Source organism: Lissotriton vulgaris, chromosome 2_1 (genome assembly GCF_964263255.1).
Source record: "Lissotriton vulgaris chromosome 2_1, aLisVul1.2, whole genome shotgun sequence".
NCBI classification, from domain to species: Eukaryota; Metazoa; Chordata; class Amphibia; order Caudata; family Salamandridae; genus Lissotriton; species Lissotriton vulgaris.
In genome coordinates this window covers 692,897,120-692,919,910 of record NC_141687.1, presented here as the reverse complement: position 1 = coordinate 692,919,910, position 22,791 = coordinate 692,897,120, and the positions used below count along the sequence as shown (strand labels likewise).

The window sequence follows — 22,791 nt, the reverse complement described above, 5'->3', positions numbered from 1 at the left end:
TGAGTACGTTTAAGTTCTATTAGTGCTCCAATAAGGTGGGGACTGGGCCATGTAAGTCGCTCACCTGGTTAGTAGTTGTTAGTTCCGCTGTCTGTGGCGGTCCGCGTCGTATGTAGGAACACACTGTGTTTCCCCTTTAACTGTAATGAACGTAAATATCGGGTATTTACAGAACTAGTTTGTATTGCTTGCAGCGATCCATGTCCGCACTGCTGGCGGCAATACAGTGACGGACCAGAAAGTAAACCTGGTCTCTGTACATACATTGCGTCCTGATTGGATAAGAAGACCCAATGAGCTTCGAAGCTTTACATGACGCTAATAAGCATACCCAGACTTAGAATTGCCTTCCCGCGATTGGTGCAGATCACTTTTGCATTGACCAATCACGAAGGAGCTAACTGTTTTTAACCACGAGGAACACGGCGTGTTCCTGCATACGACGCGGACCCCCACAGACAGCGGAACTAACAACTACTAACCAGGTGAGCGAGCTACATGGCCCAGTCCCCACCTTATTGGAGCACTAATAGAACTTAAACGTACTTATAGGACTCTCTTTATCTAATACAATGACGCCTGTTTCTACCCATTTCCAGGTAGTCTTTTAAAAGGCCAAAAAAGAGGTTTTGACTGACAGTGGAACTACGTTCTATCCTATTAGGTGAGCAGAAATATGGTCCCTGTCTAAATCCCATTAGTGAATCTAAACAAATGCTTAGGACGTTTTTTATAATATTGACACTTGTTTCCATTTAATTTTAAGGTAGTCTCTTAGAAGGCCAATGAAGAGGCATGTAACACAAGCAACTAACTCCCTTGATCACTGTAAGAAGCTGGGACCTAACGGATACCGCTGATGGTATACCTCTATATAAATGTATTACCATTGCATATTCATAACAGTAGGAACACGCAATTTTAACCTTATGCTATCCTTTATTCATTATTTCCAGGCATTTGTGGCCTAGAAACAAACAAACCAAAAGATTTTCATTATAACCATTTAACTTTGGATACTAATAAGAAGTGGGAGAAATAAATGTTGTATAAAGCAAAACAGGTAGGCATTGACCTTTATTCGACAGACCATATACGACAATGTGCATTCTACAATTATAATAATCTAATATTCCTGGTACTGCAGGATATACAACTGGCAGCAGCAATTTATCAGGTCTCTACTTGAAGTCCACGTTCCGATCAGGAATTGATCTTTAACCACAACAAGTGACCGTCTACAGGAACCTAGGGTAAGCAGGTATTATTAATACCATCTTAAAGGATCCACTATGAACATTGGGTGCGCCATGGTAATTAAGAATTGTGTCAAGCCCATTAGCCCTCTACATTCCTTTAAGACAAGGTTGCCCAGTGTATAATAATAACAATAATAATATCGGGGTCTTATCGTGCGCAAACGTAGCCCAATGGGCATCAAGGCGCCTACTTCCAAATCCAGCTCATAACAAAAACCCTGCAGCTCAACCTGTGTAGGCTCTAGAAAAGCACCACGTTTTTAAGGCCTTTTTAAACAGCACTAGAGAGGGTAGAGTCTTGATCTCCATCGGCAAGATGTTCCAGAGCTGGGGGGCAGCGACGGAGAAGGCCCTAGCTCCCCACCTGGTGAGCTTAAAACGAGGGACAACGAGTTGGAGTAGTCCCGAAGAGCGAAGACACCTTGTAGGATGGTAACGGGTAAGCAGGGAGCTGATAGCGCCTTTAGGTCCGTCCTCGAGAGCTCTGTAGGTCAGACACAGAATTTTAAAATAAATTCTGTGCTGGATAGGCAGCCAGTGAAGGTCTCTCCTCACAGCAGTAGCAGAGGAAGCCCTAGGGAGATCTAGGACAAAACGTGCAGCAGCATTCTGCACGATTTGCAGCCGGTGTATGAGGCCCTTGTTGGATTCCATGTATAGAGAGAGTTGCAATAATCTAGTCTGGAACCAACAAGGGCGACTGCAATCTGCTTCCGTGCTTGAAGAGACAGGTAGCTGCGAATTCTATTGAGCGTCTTGATCACGCCCCAACAGGTCGCAATAGTCCGATTCACCTGTAGGGACATCGAGAGTGAAGTGTCGAACACCACACCCAGGTTTCTGGCAGATTGGGAGGGGGTGGGGCAGATGCCAAGAGAGGAAGGCCACCACTCACTCGACCAAACATCTTGGTCCTTCCCAAAGACCAAGACCTCAGTCTTGTCGCCATTTAGCTTCAGGGAGTTGGTAACCATCCAGTCCGCAACATGTTGCATACAGGACCTGAAGCTAGAGGCAGATGTTATGACAGAGGACTGAGTGAGTGAAACCATAATCTGGGTGTCATCGGCGTATGATACCACCTCCATCCCCTGCGATCTTACAAGTCTAGCAAGGGGGGCCACGTAGATGTTGAACAGGGTCGGACTTAATGCCGACCCCTGTGGCACCCCACATTGCAAAGACTTTGCTGGGTTCCGGCGTGTAGCTTTGTTATTAATGAACTGCCAACTTTACTAATTGTATGGCTCTGCTTTAATACCGTTGTATCTGTTTCACTATATCATTTGAAAGTCGGAAGAAATATATGTAATAGATCATGTCCCGTGGTAACAAACAGATTGACACTGTTAAGAGTTGAAACATGAAAGAGACAAATGACTACCAGATATGCCTTTTTTGTTTAAACTTTTTAGGCTCAGAAATATGGATTCTTTAAAAAGTCATACATGTTCTCTACAGCACAGGATCAAATTTTTTTTTTATAACATGAGTGTTCTGAGTCAACAATGAATTGTGCATATGCTTTGATTTATTGATATGCAAGAAGTACACTTCATTAATCAGAAGTTAATTGTTTGTATGGAATTTATTACAGGGCGATTGTATACACTCCCTGGTTGTGACAGATAATTACATGTCTTGATAAAGGTGGTAACTATAAGGAGAACGCACCGAAACGCGTGGACGCAACAACTGTATAATTCAAGCCTCCAACACCATAATTGATATGCTGATGTCGTAGCGATACAACACTGGTGTTATCACAACGGAAAACTGGAAAAAGAGAGAGTTTTCCCTGATGAACCCAGAAAGGACTGGGAAATAATATGACAAAAAAGAAGGTTTCCTTTCTGTGGTTTTTAAATAAAGTTTTTTTTAATGTAACTTGTAAAGCTAGACACCTATCTAGAAAACTCTTCTATCCTCAATTACACATATACCAAGTAAAACATACCATAAATTGTATCAAAAAACCATATTTATTAAAAAAGAAAAAGTTTCTTGTATCAAATAATTTGACATAAACAATTTCTTGCACATAAAATTACATACATATTTCATTATAGATCATACACGAAAATTCAATGTATCAACATGTAGAAATCAATTTAAAAAGCCAGTATTGTCAACGCGTTTCGGTGCTTAGATGGTTGGAACACCTTCCTCAGGACTATGATTAAAAACTTCTTCAATCTAAAAAGGTATATGGAACATTAATTAGTATACAGTATATGAGGATTTGTTAAGTCTTTTTACAAAAAGAGTTTTTTCTAGGATCATACAGGGTCAAAGCTACAAGTGATCGTTATGTCTTACATTTATAGCATTTTTCAATTTGCGGTACCAGTCTTGATCCTGGATTGGGGTAGCCTTTTATAATGTTATACGCCTCAGCTTTGTCGTCAAAGGATCTATATATAAAATAATAATCATATTGAATTTGTAGTCCAGCTACCACTATAATGCATTATCTGTACATTGTAACTATCAAAGTATTTGGCTTACTTTGTGATAGTTCGTGGAGACTTGCAATTTTAGGAGACACACTTCAAAGTGCTTTGTTTAAAACGGATTATGCCGGTTTTATGTCATCCTTTCCATTCCTTAGTATCTTTAGAAATTGAAGAGGTCGTCACTTCCTGTTAAACTTGAGGGTGAACCTTTCACCTAAGTAGACAATCAAGGGAATTTCGAGTATTTAAGATATGCTTAGTTATGGTTAATTATAAGCATACAGGGAGATTTACAGTTTCTTTTTAAGTTATACATGGATATACGGAAAGATGTTTACATTTTTAAAAAATAATTTTTGACATTTAGAAAAGCGAGAGTACTATGGTATACTGTTCTCTCTCGCATGTATATCTATGAGTATAAATCAGATCGCAAAAAGAGGGACTGACAAAGTGCAGGCAGATGTGAATCGATGCTCATGTGAGATCGTATTTTTTACTCGATTTAGCTTGAGTGTACAGCCAGCCAGTAACTCGGGCAGAAACTCAAACCCACACCATAACCCCCTGAGTCTGGTGTTCGCACGCGCCTCTTCCCTTATTCTGCGTTAGCACGAACCGTCCGCCTGGTCTCCCTGGTCTCCAGAGTCGGTATGAAGACTGCGGGGTGGCGGTTCTATTTATATGTGTAGCAATTGCTTTTAATTAGATTATTGCCTACACCTAGATCATATTGATGCTAGGCTACGTAAAAAGGAGCGCCATTTTGGTAGTTTTTAATACCACGCTAGTTAATGTATTGTACACATAAGAAAACGGACTTAATTTTTACAGAACATTTATGCCGAATTAGAGTATATAGATAAATACTCATTTATTTGAAAAGCCCCATTTCTGGAAATCATGAAAGTTGTATAAAAACTCGATGATTTAAGATGGTGACGAGTGTCCGGCGATACAGACCGACTAACCTTACTCGCGTTTTAGTTTTGACTATTAGGGTTGTATATTATACACAGGGTACTATTTCCTTATTCATGGTTAGCTTCTTTAGTTTGAGGTATTTAGACCTAGTAGGTATAGGATCAATCGTACAAGTATATTTAGTATATTACTTGCAGAATAGCGTCCACCATTTTGGTAGTTTTAATGAATGGTGTGACTTTTCCGATGTTTAATTACGGACTAAGGGTCCACCAATAACTTACTCTTTGGTACATGATTTCGTGAAAATTAGATGCACAATTATATGGATGGGAAGGACGCTCGTGTTGTTAAGCTTTCAGAATGTAGAGGGCTAGTCCCGTGATCTATATTTGGCAATTTGTGTGAGGGGATCCAATTCCATAATTATTAAAAGGGCTCATTCCCATACATAAAGGATCTTGTGTGTTCACTACATACATTTAGCTGTTACAACTTTTGTACTTTTACACTGATTCAACACGTGTCCACGACAGTAACAATGTAAGTGTTGCATGTATAACATTAGATATCATCTTTAACATTGGTAAAATGCTGTAATTTAAACATCCACGTGTAACTCAAGAGTACAGTCAAGGAACTATTGTGCAGTATGATTACTTATATATAGTACATATGTTCTGCATACATATCCATTTTATTCTAGGCAGATTAACATTCATATTTATCCACTATATTGAGGTGGAACAGTGTACATACAAACATGTGTTCATTGCAATTTGTATTTAGTATAGTCTAATTTTTCTAATTCGAGTATCACAGCATAAAATTACAGTGTGCTAATAGGATCTCATCTACGGTACTGTGATATTACCTGACTAATCTTTCCCACTCTTCTCTACTGTTAAGGCCATAATTATATGTTCGAAACTTGGACATAAAAAACTGTTCCCTCTGTTTACGTTTTATGTCTATATCCCCTCCTCTTGTGGTTGTCTCTATTTTTTCTACTATGAACCATTTGAGTTCAACCTCTTTATGTTTTTCTGCGGTCCAATGGTCAACCAGTGGGGCATTTTTCTTATGATTCTTAAGGGCTGATCTATGTTCCGACAAGCGCAATCTCACTTCACGACCAGTTTCGCAATGTAGCCCTTCTGACAATGGCAAATTATAAGGTATACCACATTGGATGTTCTGCAGTTGACATGATCATTCATCCAATGTGATATACCGTTAAGTTCTATTTTGTCAGATTGGACAATTGATTTACAGTGGGAGCATGATCCACACGGTTGGTTACCTCTAATGGGCTTTCCTTGGTCAATACTTAATTGCCTGCCCTTCTTAGGTTCTCTGTAGGTATGGACCAGGCAATTACGAATAGTCCTATTCCTCCTGTAGGAAAAAATAGGTTTCGGAAGGGGGGTTTTACCTTGTTTATTTAAGATAGACCAGTTTTTATTGATCAGATTTTTTATTTTCCAACTTAAACCATTAAAATGTGAAACCATTACGTTGTTATTTTCAGGTTCTTGTCATTTCCTGTTTGGTTCAAAGAGGGATTCCCATTGCCTGCTCCCACCACACCTACGCGTTTCAGCCGGTCCAAACATGTAGGTGTGGTGTGAGCTGGCAATGGCCTTGAAATAAATCTTTATCAACAAATCAAATCTGGGAGAGTGCAGCCTACTTTATGTTGGTGGTGGATATATATGTATTTATTTAATACCCACTGGCGGTCGCCAGTAGGTATTTATAGTTAGAACCTAGTTTCCAAAGGAAAAGCTTTTTTTGATTTGCTAATAACTTTGCTGTCGTTTGACGAATCACAAAATTCTCCCCCCAAAAAGGCTCTCCAGGTCAGCTCCTATCCTGAAAGTTTGGGGGGTGAATCATTAAGCGGGGCTGAGAGAAAAGGGGCATCCCAAAACGCGGTTTTCGTGTGTTAATTTCCATAGGAAATTTTGAGACAGGCTACAGCCCGAACTGCTGAACGGAATTACCCCAAATTTGGCAAATATGTAGTGCTTGGTTCAGAATGCGACCTTATTTTAAATGGTGCAAATCCGTTCAGTAGTTGCTGAGAAAATAAAAAAACAAAAGTTTCGATATCTATGGCCGAGGAGCATTCGCGAACCCTCCCGACCACAAGCTTCATTCTAATTTGGCTGTCAACGCTCCAAACCAGGAAGTGTTGGCAGCCATCTGCCACAAGAAAACAGAGAAACAAAGGTGAAAAAAGAAAAGGGGGCAGGGTAGAAACACCCTGGCCCCCTAGGCCTGCTTGAGATGTCATCAATGATGTCACTGAGCATGTCATGAGTGATGTAATATGTAACTTCATCAACAGTGCATTGCTGGGGCTCAGGTTATAGTTAGGTCTACTAACTATAATGGTCGACTTTCTATGGTTTTGTACGAGTGAAATCTCCAACTAACTATAATGTTCCTTAACCCCTTCAGTGCTGATGACAAAGCCAGCTCGTCATGGGCTTTACCTGCCCTGTGCTTATGACGAGCTGGCTTTGTCACAAACAATGGGATCTCAAAGGATCCAGCACCCAGCGGGAAAACCCCTAGCAGCCAAGGTGTTAAACCAATGTTTTTTTTAGTGAATATATATATATATATATTACCTACTGGCGATAGCCAGTAGGTATATATAGTTAGGACCTAGTTACCATAGGAAATTCCGAACATTCTATTGGGAATAACTTTGGCGCCGATTGAAGGATCTGCCTGTAATTTTCCTTAAATTTGCCTCGCTGCGCTCCGCTCCTTCCCTGAAAGTTTCAGGGGGATTCGTCAAGCGGGGGCCGAGAAAAAAGGGGTCTCAAAACATGTTTTCCCCATGTTATTTTCCATAGGGACATTCTGACAAGGCTACAGCTCGAACGGCTGAACGGAATTACACCAGATTTGGCAAAATGGTAGGGACTGGTATGCAGCAGTGCCTTTTGTATGTTTGGTGAAAATCCCTCCAGTAGTTCTTGAGAAAATTGAATTTGAAAATTTTCAAATGCCATTTTCTATGGGACCTTTAGACACGGCTACAGCCCGAACGGCTGAACGGAATTACACCAAACTTGGAAAAAAGGTAGGGACATGTATGCAGTAGTACCTTTTCTATATTTGGTGAAAATCCCTCCAGTAGTTGTTGAGAAATTGAATTTGAGAAAATTATATATCTATATGTGCTCAACATTCTATTGGGAATAACTTTGGCGCCGATTGATGAATCTGTGTGTAGTTTTCCAGAATTTTGGCCAGCTCCGCTCCGCTCCTTCCCTGAAAGTTTCGGGGGGATTCGTCAAGCGGGGCCGAAAGGGGGGTCCCAAAACATGTTTTCCCGTGTTAATTTCCATAGGGACCTTTAGACACGGCTACAGCCCGAACGGCTGAATGGAATTACACCAAACTTGGCAAAATGGTAGGGCCTTGTATCCAGATGTGCCTTTGCTACGTTTGGTTAACATCCCTCCAATAGTTCTTGAGAAAATTGAATTTGAAATTTTTCAAATGGCATTTTCTATGGGACTTTCAGACATGGCTACAGCCCGAACGGCTGAACGGAATCACACCAAACTTGGCAAAATGGTAGGGACAGGTATGCAGTAGTGCCTTTTCTATATTTGGTGAAAATCCCTACAGTAGTTGTTGAGAAAATGGAATTTGAGCAAATTATATATCTATATGCGCTCACCGTACGCGCACCGTACGCGTACAGTACGCGTACCGTACGCGGCGTACCTTTACGTGCGCAAGCCAGTTTCTGATTGGCTGGCAGTCAACTGTCAACATTCCAAACTGTCCAAACCAGGAAGTGTTGCCCACCATCTTGTTTTTCAGGAGAGCTGAGGCACAAGTGAGCCCAAAACAAGAGTGGAAAACACGAAAAGGGGGCAGAGTAGAGACCCCCAACCCTCTAGCCCTTTGAGGGGGTCCCAAAAGGACCCCCATGGGCAAAATAAATAAATACAAAAATTCGGAAAAAAAATCGAAAAAATCGCGTACCGTGCACGTACCCCGCGAAATTTTTTTTGCACTTGTTGGTCCATCTTGGACCCCCTGAGAAGGGCTAGGGGGTCAGGGGGTCTCAACCCTGCCCCCTTTTCGTGTTTTCCACTCTTGTTTTGTGCTCTCTTGTATCTCACTTCTCCTGAGAAACAAGATGGCTGCTCAGGTGGTCCCAGAAGGATAATAACATATATAAACGTTATCCGCTAATAGAATTAGCATTTACAAAACCTTTGAAATTTATTGAGAAAAATATAGGTTTCATGCCTGATATAGTTAGGAATTAGCATTTTAAAAACTTTGCAAATTCACTGAAAAAACCATAGGTTTCAACCTTATATAGTTAGGAATTAGCATTTAAAAAACCTTGCAAATTCACTTAAAAAACCATAGGTTTCAGGCCTTATATAGTTAGTAATTAGCATTTAAAAAAACTTGCAAATTCACTTAAAAAAACATAGGTTTCAAGCCTTATATAGTTAGGAATTAGCATTTTAAAAACCTTGCAAATTCACTTAAAAAAACCATAGGTTGCGGGTGCGCGAAATATAGTTAGTACAACTCACTACATAGGAGCAATTTTAATGGTTTTTTAAAGAGGCGCAAATCGGTACGTGAACCGGGCAGCTAACCGGGCAGCTAACCGGCAGCGTAACGGGAGTCTGAGGAGAAGCTGATTGGCTGCCAACATTGTAAACAGTCCGGAGCGGCCTCCATCTTGTCTCTCGGTAGGATCGAGAGACATGAGGTGGAGAAAACCAAAGGGGGAAATGAAGGAAAGGGGGCAAGGTAGACCCCTCCTCACCCCCTAGGATTGATGAGGGGGATATTAAAGTGCCCCGCGGTGCAAAATAAAAAATAAATTGCGATTTTTCGCCATAGAGGCGCGTCCCGGTACGCGAACCGGGCAGCTAACTGGGCAGCTAACCGGCAGCGTAACGGGAGTCTGAGGAGAAGCTGATTGGCTGTCAACTTTGTAAACAGTCCGGAGCGGCCGCCATCTTGTCTCTCGGTAGGATCGAGAGACAAGAGGTGGTGAAAAACGAAGGGGGAAATGAAGGAAAGGGGGCAAGGTAGACCCCTCCTGACCCCCTAGGATTGATGAAGAAAAAAAAAATTGCGATTTTTCGCGGTAGAGGCGCTTCCCGGTACGCCAACCGGGCAGCTAAACGGTAGCGTAACGGGAGTCCGACATCTTGTGTTTTTGGAGCGTCCGGTTTGCGTACCGGTTAGCGTTCCGGTAAGCGTAACGAGGGGAAAACCAAGAGAAACAGTAAAATAAAATTTAAAGGAATAGATTTCCACCAAACTTGGCAAAATTGTAGGTACTGTTTTTTTGATGTGCCTTTGCAAGGCCTTAATATATGTGCACGTGTGGATTTTGTCTAATTAAGGTTAAAAAAAATATATATATATCTGTAAGCGTGCTCTGGCGCGCTTACGTTACGGGTTGTGTTTGCGCTGCAGAGACGATACGTCACGTTTATGTGACGCGTCATGAAGCATCTCACGTGGCTACGTGATACGTCACGTAATAAAGAATATATTTTACAGCTATAGATATTAGCTTTTAAAAAAACAATGAAATTCACTGAAAAAACCATAGGTTATAGACCATATATAGTTAGGAATTTGCAATTACAAAACCTTGAAAATTCACTAAAGAAACCATTGGTTATAGACCATATATAGTTAGGGATTAGCATTTTCAAAACCTTAATTTACTCGCACAAAACCATAGAAATTTGCATATATAGTTAGTTGCAATAACTATATATCGCGCACCCGCAATCCACTGCTGATGATGTCACATATTACATCATTCATGACATGGTCAGTGACATCACTGATGACATCACTGATGACATCTTAAATGGCATCACTGATGACATCTCAAATGACATCATTTGTTATCGGTCGATAAACAGCAAGCACACGGGTATCCAGTTATAAAATTGTTTATTTCAAACCCCCCTCACCCTCGACAGACGCGTTTCGCTATAAAAGCTTTATCAGTGTCAGTTTGTGCATAGGAATGATCGCCATTTTAAACCCCACCAAGCCTTTCATTTTCCAACAACATAAACGATGGTAAATCACAGTGAAAGTGGTGGCCATTTTGTAGTGTAGTGTTACACATATCTTACATTGGTTAACATGGCGAATATAAAGTGCTCTAATGCAAATTTAAAAACATTGACAGCAACAAACATTTCATTATTAATGTGCACATCTCATTTCATTAAATCTATCAAGTATTTTATAAAATGTCCATCATCATTCATTTGAGAATAGATTTTCTAGGATTCCTATCTATGTGATACTGGGGTGTATCCCCTAAACATGATTATTTTAACAAACCAAAGGAACTTCACAGTTTGATATTAAGCTCGTTGTTTCACCCTGTATGGGCTTGAATCCTACTAGTACTTGATACAAATATATCTATATGTACAATGTTACATTTTAGGAGTTTTCAAGTATAGAAATAAAGCTGTCTGTTACTTTTTTCCAGTTCTGAACCCTTGAAGAGCAACTCGTCATAATCTACAGGTGCACCCACATCTCCTCATCGTTATTCAGACCCCACGGTGTCATTGTTCTGAGGTCCATGATGTACCTAGATTCTGCGATGCGGAGTGCCTTTTCCCTGTCCCCACCACATTCTAACCGTTTGATTTGATCTATACAATAAAAATGGAGTAAATCCCTATTGCTTCAATGGAATTCGGCAAAATGAGGAGCTACCGGATAGGATTTATCCTTATTCGCGATAGCTCTCATATGTTCCAGGATTCTCAGTTTTGTGGGGTTAATGCTGCTCCCTATGTAACTTTTTTGCATGGGCACTCTAAACAGTAGATCGTATAATCAGAGTTGCAATTAAGATGTTTGGTAATTCTCCTATTCTGTTTTTCATCCCTGTTCTTCCTGGATATTCTTTCACTTTTTTGCTATACTTGCAGGCTTTGCAGCGCAAGCCTGGAAAGAACCCCTTTATACTGTTTACGGCTGGGGATTCAGTTTGAGGGGAGAAGTGGCTGTGGATTAAATGGTCTGATAGGGACTGGATCCTCGATAAGTTATCATCGGCTTATCTGACAGATGTTTCTTCAAGATGTTATCCGTTTGTAAAATGTGCCAGTTTTTCATTGAAGGTGTGGACTAGATCACCTGATTTGGTGTTAAATGTGGTGATCATTCTCACTTGATCATTCTCAGTCTGTGCCTCTTGCACCACTAGGAGATCCCTCCTATTGATTGCTGATGCTTTCACAGCTGCCTGTTATAAAATGCCCTTGGAATAGCCCCTAGCCAGGAACCTATTACTTGCATCTTTTAAATCTTTTTCAGCTGAGCAGTTTCTTTTGAGGCGTAGATATTCACCATATGGTACGTTCTTGATCAGACTCTTAGGGTGGTGGCTTGCCGCATGTAATGCGGCATTACCCGCCGTTGGTTCCTTATAGAGTCTAGTGTGGAGACTATCATTCTCCACAAATACCTCTAAGTCAAGATAACATACACTCTTTTTACTGATGGTACTGGTGAATCTTAGATTAAGATCATTATTGTTCAGGGTGTCGATGTATTCCTCCGCCGAGGTTCTATCACCACGCCAAACAATAAAAAGATCATCTATATATCTTGTCCACATTAAAATTCTTTCACTCCACATTTCGTTGGCTCCTCCCCATGCCTCGTGCCTCTCCCACCAGCCCACGAATAAATTTGCGTAAAAAAAAAATAATTATATATATATATATATATATATATATATATATATATATATATATATATATATATATATATATATATATATATATATATATATATATATATATATATATATGACTGGAACTCCTCCCACAACCGAAGAAGCAGAGGCCACAGCGGGGATAGCGTTGGAGATGCTTTATTTAGCAGAATCGGCATGATGCATTTCGGCCTGGAACGGCCTTCCTCGGATGCCTTTGAACACTGTTCCTGTAGACTGGTTCACCCATAAGTACTTTCCCCGCCACTGTGTCATTGGTTCAGGGTCGCCACACCCCCTATGAATCCCGCTCACTGCTTGCAGGTAGTTGAAACTACAAGCCCCAGAATCCATTGTCCAGGTAAGTGCTGCTTTTGGGGTGTTCACAAATGAAGTGGCGAAATGTGGCAGAGTCTGCGAGGGCCAACATAGTCAAAATGCAGGAGAATTAAAAGCTGAGCACCTCCTCCGGTCCCCTATATATATATATAGCCTTTCAACATGAGACCAGGGAATTAAAGGTAGCAGGGAAGAGTTTCTGCTGACCTCACAGGCCAAAGGCCATCAGCCAAGCAGTATAAAAGCCTATTTCTCTCAATGGAATTAAGTTATGTCAGCGCCCTCTATAAGGAGTTTTTCTAGTTGGGTTTCAGAAGAAACTTCTGCTATCTTGGATGAGTATCAATGAATAGCGGGGAAGGTTTATGCTTCTATCATACCCTACCACACACATACTGCACTGTCATTGACCAGTAGCGGTCGGTGGTGAGAGTAGCTGCCCAGCAGCTACTCCCATCACCGACAGCTACTGTCATTGACTGAGTTGACTGAGTTTCAGTTTCAATGAAGATAACAGCACATAAAACATCATTGTGAATTGTGCCTCAGTGCCTCAGAGCCTTCTGAATTCTTGTCTGATTTACTCATTATTTTCGGCTTCTGAATAATATGTATTTTCCTAGTCGTCAGTGTATACCTCTATGCTGTGTGGGCTTTTCGCTGTGACTGATATTCCTAAAATACAGGAATCTTCCTTGCCTTCAGCCAAGCACCTTCAGATTTCCATATAGTTCAGCAAGTAAAGAAAAGACAGGCCACCAGTGATACCTTTGTCTTTCACCCTTCATTTGATCCAAACGTCTGAGTCTGATTTTCAAGACCTTTGACCTACACTTATATAATGAACCTTCTAGAGTCCCTAGAGCAAGGCACAAGGAGAGGTGAAACGCCTTGTGTCTGGTGACCTATCTGAAAGTGCTGTATTATTTAGACAGTAAATATTTGAACATTACAGTAAACTCAATGATTAATTGCATAATCATATTTCAGGGTCGCAAGAAAGAAGAGGAGCCACAATGAAACTGGGGAACCTCGCTAAATATGCCTTCTTACGAAGATTGACAACTATTTTAACTTTTGTCGCGGTCTGCATCGTAGTATTGATCACTGACAGGAACTACAATCGCAAAGACTTCTGTCAAGAATATGAGATACAGGTAATGGTGGTCTTGCAGCATCATGCCATTGACATATATATATGATGGGTCATGTATTCAGCATATGATACTACCCCTGCAAAGGAAATTGGGGAAAAATTGCTTTGGGAAGAATGAATTTTTACTCCTATTTAAACATTGTCATCTAGCATACATTGTTTTGCCATATATATTTCTATTTTGATATGTAAACAAGTAGTAAATCTGAGTTGGGCTGCATACTGGTAACGTCAGAGTGGCCTGGCCTACCAACATTTAAATAAATGGCACTGTATGAGAAGAGGGGGTTCTCAAAAGGAAGGAGTTTGTGGAGGCAGTGGAATTGTAATCCCTTTGCTTTTAGGAGGCACTCGTATAGAGTCATGAAGTGAGGGTGGGACTTGGTGCCGGGAACTGATCTCATCCCCCACCCCAAAATGAAGACCTCTAAAGCTGCTGCTGATGTCATGGGGAGTTTGGACCCCCCATCCCCTGATAATCAGCAGTGCCAAGCCACCAAATATGAGCATGAAACCTACACTGCACAGGGGATTTCACCTCAGAATCACCAAGCGTGCGATATCGGCTCCACGCTGAGAGACTGTGCGATAAGAGCTATATTGTGTGACACATGGTGGGACAGTCTGCGTTGGGAGGTTTGCGGTGGCCAATGAATGTTAGGATCAGTCTTACCATACTTGCAGTGCCATAGGGAAGGGGTTACACACTCAGTTGAATACCGATTGCCTTCCTGCTCGGCACCCCTCCCCTGCTGACATAACTACCATTTATTGGCAGCTCACTCACATTTAAAGTAGTTGGCGCAGTGAGGCGGCTATCTGATCAGAGATGCAAACTCTTGTGCAAGAACTGCCATTTTAACAGACCACATTGGGCACAAGCATACTCCTTCACAGAAATATCATTTTCCAGATGTGGAGACATACTGATATTATAATGCTTACCTTTGCTAGTTTGTGATATAGCTGCAATCATGCTAATATTCAAGTCTTCATTCATCCGTCAATCCCTCCTCAGAATCACATTCAGGTATCTGTTTACACAACCTTGGACACACTCTGATTCCTTTGCTGCATATCTCCCAATGTATTTTGTAGCTATGTTACATTGATCTGTGCTCTCTCAGTCATATTAATGTATTTCTCGACTGCTGACACCACACTTAGTAAATAGGTATTAAATCATATTAGCCAAAAGAATATCATATTTCCTTGGCCAGCTTTTAACTTGTGAGTAAATTCCAGCACTGCAAAATCTGCACCAGGTATCCACTACATGCCTGTACATCCCACATATTCAATGGCCTTACTCTCTGGCAACCATCAACATTTTGAACCGGTATAACACTGAGACTGTGATTGCCCAGTGCATGCAGAGGGCACATTCAAAACATTTTTTAAAGAGATTGTCACCTGTGTCTAGAGCTTAAGGCCAGATTTAGACACTATAACTAGTGCGTTGCAAATCAACCGACCTTATGAATATTAGTGAGCTAGGTCGCAATTAGCAACTCATTAGGAATGACAGCCATCACAGGGATGGTTGCCTGCTGGGGTCAGAGAACATTATGTCTATGATTGCTTTTAAATAATGCAAAAAAATATGTATTTTGAAATACAACCCATTTTACTCAAAGGAAATAAGGAGACATTTCAAAAGAAAGAAATTAACTGTTTAACTTTCTTTTCTTAAGAGAAGCCACTGCCCACTCTTCAAAAGATATTTTTTTTAATATCCTCAAAGGAGAAAAGGTCCCTCAGGGAATGGTATACCACCTCCCTTGAAGAGGTGGTCAAGTATTACTCTTTTTGGCTGTGACTAGAATTCAGGCGCAAAAAATTAATATATAGAAGGAATCCCTGTTTGGAAAGGACACCCTAAACACGGCCCTTTCAAATGGGAATTTCTTATGATTTCCTAAACCCGACATGTTACCAAATCTTCAAATGGATTTAATACATTTGCACTAGCCATTTAGTAGTCACAACTCCTGTGATTTAGCCAACTACAGACTTTGCAACCACAAAGTAGTTTTGTATATCTGGCCTGAAGATACTTAGGCTGTGTATGGGCTGTGGCAAATATCAATGACCTACTAGATAAAGACTACTTCTCAATGCATGGAAAACCAAAAAATCAACTCTAATTAGACAAATTTGTAAATCGCCTGACACTTTCATTTTGCTTCAGTTTCCCCATTAAATATCTATGTTTGAGCTTGAACTAAAGAATACAGCCTTGCAAAGGATTTTCTCTTCAGACTTTGTAAGCCAGTGTGGCCTCTAAATCTATATTAGACATACAATAGATGGACGGAATGTAGTACAAACCAAAACATTCACCCCCAGTCAAGCAATCTGATTTAAATCCAGCAATCTTTTGCTCACCATGCCACCTCAGTGTAGACCTGGCTATATGAAAATCAGTCTTCATCCTGTGCCTCATGGGAACAGTCCTGAATGAACTGCCAAGCCAGGTCTTCCCTGGACCAGAAACAAGCATCCTAGGACCGGTTGCCGGGTTTCATCTCTCATCAGCCAGGATGGCTTGAATCCAGTGGCACAGTGAGCCCGGGACCCATGTCTGACCATACACACTTAGGGCAAGAAAGCAAAAGACAAACAATTAATGGGAAACACCAAAATATGGGGCAAGCTCAGTGAGCTCGGCCGGTGGTAGTCTTCCCCAGAGATGGCAGCTAAGGCTTAAGGAATGGTGAATAAACGGACCCGAATGGAGCTTTACCCCTATAACACTACTCCCATAATGGTGCAGAACTTGCTGGAGATCCAGAGAGGAGCCGCTGTGCTTGTAAGAATCACTGAGTGCTTGATTGCCGGTTTCCGTGGATTGGAGGCAGAGCTGGTCTGGGTGAGGGGTGTTGGAGAGCCACCGAAGGTAATCCATACCAGCTTGAAGGATCGAGGCGGGGAGAGTGAGGAGATGGCTCCTTAGACAGGACCGAAGGTCAAAAGCGGGCAAATGCAGCCGGCAGTGGCGGAATCTCCGAGGCAGGTCACGAGTGAGAACTCTGCAGAGTCGAATCCGATTTCGCCCGTACAGGGACGACGACAGCAGCGCCTACGGACGGAGAAGCAATCTTTTCTGGGGCACCGGGTCCGTAATGAAGGATCAGCTTAGCAGCAACAAATAGGAGGCTGCTAAAGGACAGAAACTCACCGGTAAGCCACTGCTGGGGGTAGGGGAGATACAGGAATCTGGTTCCACTAAGATTGATGCCTTACAGGGGTCGTAGGTTCAAGCTGTAACCCCTACAAACATAAAAGAAATGTGGATGGGAATATTGATCCTCCTGGAGCCTCCGGGGGTACTGCTGAAATAAGTAATGAGATGGGGGCACAGCAGGAGGAAATTGTGGGACTCCCGGTAACCCCAATGGTAGTTGTAAAAGAAAAAGAAAAGAAAAAAGAAGGCAAAAGGCCCCCCAAGTCCCATAAGGAGAGAGATGCAGACTCTGAGACAAATGATTTCTATTCACTTTCTGATGCAACATGGTCTGGATTGGGATCAGGGCAGGCGTCTAATACAGAGTCAAGTGAGGACGACAGCATCTCAGGAATAGAAACGGAAGGGAAGGGCAGAGAAAGAGTCACCCCCAATAGGAAAGCATAGCTCCGGTCAGGAAAAACTGCAAATTTAAAAAAATGCCGATTATAGACGGGAGCGTGCTTCGGAAGACCAACAGGGGGCTGCCCGGATTTCGCATCCCACAGCAGAGGGGCTGAAAGGGTCACCCGCACAGTCTCCAACGTTAGAATCCATTTTGAAAGTGTCATGGCGCACAGGGATGAAGCACGTTTGGAAAATAAGCGATCACAGAACGCCACACTGAACTTGCAGGGGGCAATTAGGAAAATTGCCAGAACCTGCAATGACATAGTGGATCGAATGACGGAGCTGGAAACAAGGAAGGCCACTCTATAGGAGGATATGGCAGGCTCGAGAGGTCAAGTCAACGGACATGAGGAACAGCTTACTGACATTCAGTGGAAGCTCAAGGAAGGGGAAAACCGCCAGAGAAGGACAACCTACGCTTTCTGGGGTTTCCGGAGGGTAAAGGACATTCCGATGCACAAGTTTTTTATGGTTCAGCTTCTGGAGAAATCTTTTCCAGATTTGGTAGGATGGAACTGGGCTCAAGAAATACAGAGAGCGCATCGAGTTCCCTTTAACATTCGTCAGCCGATTCGCCCAGATGCTAAACCCAGAGCTCTTCTGATATATTTTGGAAATTTCTTGTTGAGACAGAATATATTTGAAAAGGCTAGACCAGAGTCGCAAAGGGCAGCCGAAGGGTTTACTTTCTTCACACGGCGGGATTTTCAGCCATGTCACTGTGGAACGAAGATGGCGATTGAGGCAAATGATTTCCCAGTTCCAGGAGAAGGGCGCGCAGGCCTTTCTTCTAAATCCAGCTCGGTTAAAAGTCATCTGGAACCATCAAAAACGATTTTTTTGTTTCTGAAATCAAGGCTAAGAAGTTCTTGAACACAGGGGGGTGAATGCTAGTTAACTCCTTCTTTTAAAAAAAAAATTTGCGTAGCTTTTCGTTTCTCATTTGTCCTATGGTTTGAATGGTTAGAATGGACAGAATGGGGAAAATAATGATTAGGAATGATTAGGAAATGAGATTAAATATAGTAATGCATTATATTTCTAGCTTGGGGTGGGGTGAAGCGTCAGATCCAGGCTTATTATTCAAGTTTCAAGTATTTAGAATATAGAGGTTCATGGTTCACGGTATGCATAGTCTGCCATCACTGGGGAAGGGAAGGTGCCACCACTCATCACACACAGACCTAGAGAGGTCTGATGCATTATGTTGCAGGGTGGGTGGTCGGGTTGGAGGCATGGAGGGTGTGGGGGGGGAAGGATGGGGCAGGTAGGGGTGCTGGGAGAAGGGAGAGGGGAAAAAACAGAAAATCCAGGAAAGCAAACTTGAAGGACAGGATATAAGATGGGCTAGAGCCAGAAGTTATTTTGGAAGGAGGGTAAGAGGGAAAGTGAAGGTACAATGTAGGAAGATGGGAAGCTGTAAAAATGGGTAGACTGACAATATCCACTATTAATGTCAGGGGGCTTAATGATAGGCGAAAAAGGAATCGGGTTGGGGAAATGCTTCAAGCACTTAGGGCAGATATTATATGTGAACAGGAGACCCATACCCCTTGGCAAAAAAGAGGGCTCAATTTTATACCAGGTTACTCCCAAGTTGCTTGCTCCTCCCAAACAACTAACACTCGCGGTGTTGCGATACATGTCTCCTCACGATTGTTACCTATTAATCGAGTGAAGGCAGATAAATGGGGGAGATGGGCCATTGCTTTTATACCTAACAATTGTACTATATGTACAGCATATGGCTCTAATTGTGACTACACTGAATTATGGGTAAAGCTGGAGATGGAATCAGCATCTTGGCCGACACCTATAGTCATATGTGGGGATTTGAATATTCATATAGACACTGGGGAGTGGGGTAGGGACAGGTATTCAGGGAGGAAACCGGAAGTTTTTAAAGCTTTAAGAGCTCTTACAGATACCCATGGGTTGGTTAACTTGTGGGCAAATAAGAAAAGGGGGGACCCAGGGGTTACGTACTTCTCATGCCCACACAGGAAATACGTTAGATTGGATTATTTTTTAGTCCCATCGGCTCTTTTACATGGTGCACAGATTAAGAGGCTCCCCAAAATTGTATCAGATCATAATCCACTGATAATGAGTATAGTGGCCCGGACAATATAATGGGTCTAATAAAATGGACGTTTCATAAAAAAATTGTTAGTGACTGATGGATTTATAGACCAGATTAGGGGGTGGACCAAACAGTTCTTTGATATGAACAGATATAGTGCATCCAGAGAGACTGTCTGGGATGCAAATAAGGTGGGCTTAGAGGTGAAATAACAAGCTTTGGTTTTTATCATCAGAAATTAGTAAGGGATGAAATTCAGGTATTGACTGAAGAACTTAGCTCACTGGAGCAACAACATATGGCTGCCATAATACAGATGCAGGATGAACAGCAAAGTTGTCAAGAGTTAAAAGTACTTAAGATAAGGCTAAAATCAATGGAATTTTTATTAAAAAGTGGTGGAAAAATATCAAGTAGCTTCTCGGGATAAGTACAAGTACGGGGAGATGGTAGGGACACATCTGGCATTACGTATGAAACAGAGGGCTGTGGCTAATAATATCTCACAGCTAAGAGGGAAGGATGGAACAATAGCCACAGATGTAACAGGTATATTAAGAATATTTGCTGATTTCTACCAGGACCTTTACCGCACCAGGGACCCCATTGCTGACGGACTTGGGGTAGAATTAGGGAATGAAGCTCCTCAGCTCTCTGAGCTTGAGGAAAACATTACATTAAATGAGGATATGGAGGCTTTAAGGATGATGGCATCAGGAAAGGCTCCAGGACTGGACAGGATACCGTTGTAGATCTATAAAGTTTTACAGAAAGAATTAGCTCCAATACTGCTGGACCTGTTTTTATCAGTACAATACAAAGGGATACCGCCATGAACATGGCAGGAAACGAACATTGTAATATTTTTGAAGAAGGGTAAAGAACCGGAAGATCCAGCTGCCTACAGGCCAATATCACTAATTAATACGGATGAGAAATAATATTCAAAAATATTGGCCCTAAGACTGTCCAGGGTAATTGAGACCTTAGTAAGTCCATGGCAGCATGGTTTTATTCCGGGCAGAAGCACTACGGAGCATGTCCGTAGGGTTATTTCTCTATTTGTTATTGCAGCAGGTACAGGGGCACAGATGTCTCTTATATTGTTAGATGCCCAGAAAGCATTTGATCAAGTTGAGTGGGGTTATTTGTGGTGTAATTTAAGAGCTAAGAGATTTGGTCAAAGGATTATAACTGTTATTCAGGCCATGTATGTGGTGGCGCATGCTAAAATCCAACTAATGGGAAAGGAGTCGGACAGGATCATAATTTCACGGGGGACGCGGCAGGGGTCCCCTTGTTCCCCCTTATTGTTCGCTCTATATATCGATCCCTTGATTAGATCATTGTTGTTGGGCCCAGTAATTAAACCAGTAATCACTTTAGGATATCATACAAAAGTGTTAGCCTATGCAAACAACATTGCTGTTGTCACTCCAGACCCACATAGCGCTATAGATCAGATCGAAAGGCTAGCATTAGAATTTGGCCAACAATCAGGATATAGCCTAAACACTAGTAAAACACAAGTTGTCTGCACAAAAATATATAATGTCAGGATGCACTGAAGACAGATGCAGCCATATATTTAGGGATTTGTATTACAGCCGAGGTGGGTTCAACGTGGGAAATTAATGCAACTCCGATTTTGAAAAAAGTGGAGGGGGACTTGAAGCGGTTAGATAATTTACATCTTTCCATTATCGGCAGAGCAAACGTCATTAAAATGACAAGGTTCCCTAAGTTGTTTTATCTCTGCCGGTGTATACCCATTGAACCGGGAAATCTCATATGTAAAAAGGTAGAGGGTATATTTTCAAATTCATCGGGGGATGTAAAAAAAATTAGGAGATCATTAAAATGTACGACCTTACCGCAACTTCGGGGGGGGGGTAGCAATCCCTAATTTTATATATTACTTTTGGGCAGTGATGCTGGAACACATGATTATTTTATTTAGGCCTCAAAGTGAGGGCCAAGTAGGGGTGGAGGCGGCTGATGAGGGGATCCCACCAAATATTTACGAATTAGCTGTTGGTAAACTTGCTCCTGGGCTATTGTTAAGGCAGTTGGAAGGCAGCTATTACAAGAAAACACGTTTAAAAATGTTAAGAACTGCCTGGAACATATGGCAAAATATTAGTAAAAAGCTGGAGATTCCTAAAATCCATAGATATATACGGATGTGGTGCTGTTCAGCTTCCTTAGCCCTCTTGTATGCTATACAAACTGAAAAGGGCTGGGAGCGCTCTATCTTGATCCAAAATATATGATTATAATTATCCAAGTATTTTGTATAACAATCTTTATATGAACATCATGCATCAAAAAGACGATTTTTCAGAAGGATCTTGAGTTCTTGATTTTCTTTTTATTGTGCGTTCTTCTCGCTCATAACATAAACTACAGCCTTCTATGTCAATTGATACTACAGCCAACAGCCGACGCATTTCGTCCTAAGGCTAGGACGTCATCAGGGCTGTGAGTACAGAAAAAATATATATACATGAACTACTAATCATAAATATATGCTGTATCTGACACATTAGTCTAAATTCCCTATTAGCATTCAAAAACAACCTATGACCATAAGTAACTAAGTTTATTCCAACACCTACATGTCTTAATACCCCAAAAAATAACTATAGGTATATTACATTCCTCCAATCACCACCCCTAGGCACAGAAAGGAGGCTGTGAAACAACAATTATACATGTTCACAATTTATATGATACATTTTTTGATACATTTTCTTACATGGTCCTAATTACATTCTGAGATCCTGGGCGAGGCAACATGTTCATGGCTTTCACCTGGGTCCCAGAGTAGAGGGCGTTCCCGTAGTCCAGACGGCTGGTGACGAGGGCCTGGGTGACCCTTTTCCTGGTTCCAGTGGGGATCCAGCGGAAGATCTTATGGAGCATGCGGAGAGTGTTGAAGCAGGAGGAGGTAACGGCGTTAACTTGCTTGGCCATCGTGAGGGAGGAGTCATGGATGAAGCCCAGGTTGCGTGCGTGGTCCGTGGGCTTGGTGGAGGGCCCAGAGCAGGGGGCCACCAGGAGTCGTCCCAGTCGGAGATGGATGGGCCGAGGATGAGGACTTCTGTCTTGTCTGAGTTCAGTTTCAGGCGGCTGAGCTTCATTCAGTCTGCGATGTCTT

At 41.8% G+C, this 22,791-nt stretch overlaps 1 protein-coding gene across 1 annotated transcript in view; it reads left to right on the top strand.

Annotated features, from left to right (window-relative positions):
* Positions 1-22,791, top strand: part of LOC147730992 (alpha-1,3-mannosyl-glycoprotein 4-beta-N-acetylglucosaminyltransferase C-like) — a 214,492-nt gene that overhangs the window by 89,135 nt on the left and 102,566 nt on the right. Inside the window, exon 2 of the mRNA XM_086955927.1 lies at positions 13,746-13,912. Coding sequence (XP_086812053.1) covers positions 13,772-13,912 — 141 coding nt within the window. The 5' untranslated portion in view covers positions 13,746-13,771. The remainder of the gene's footprint in view (positions 1-13,745; positions 13,913-22,791) is intronic.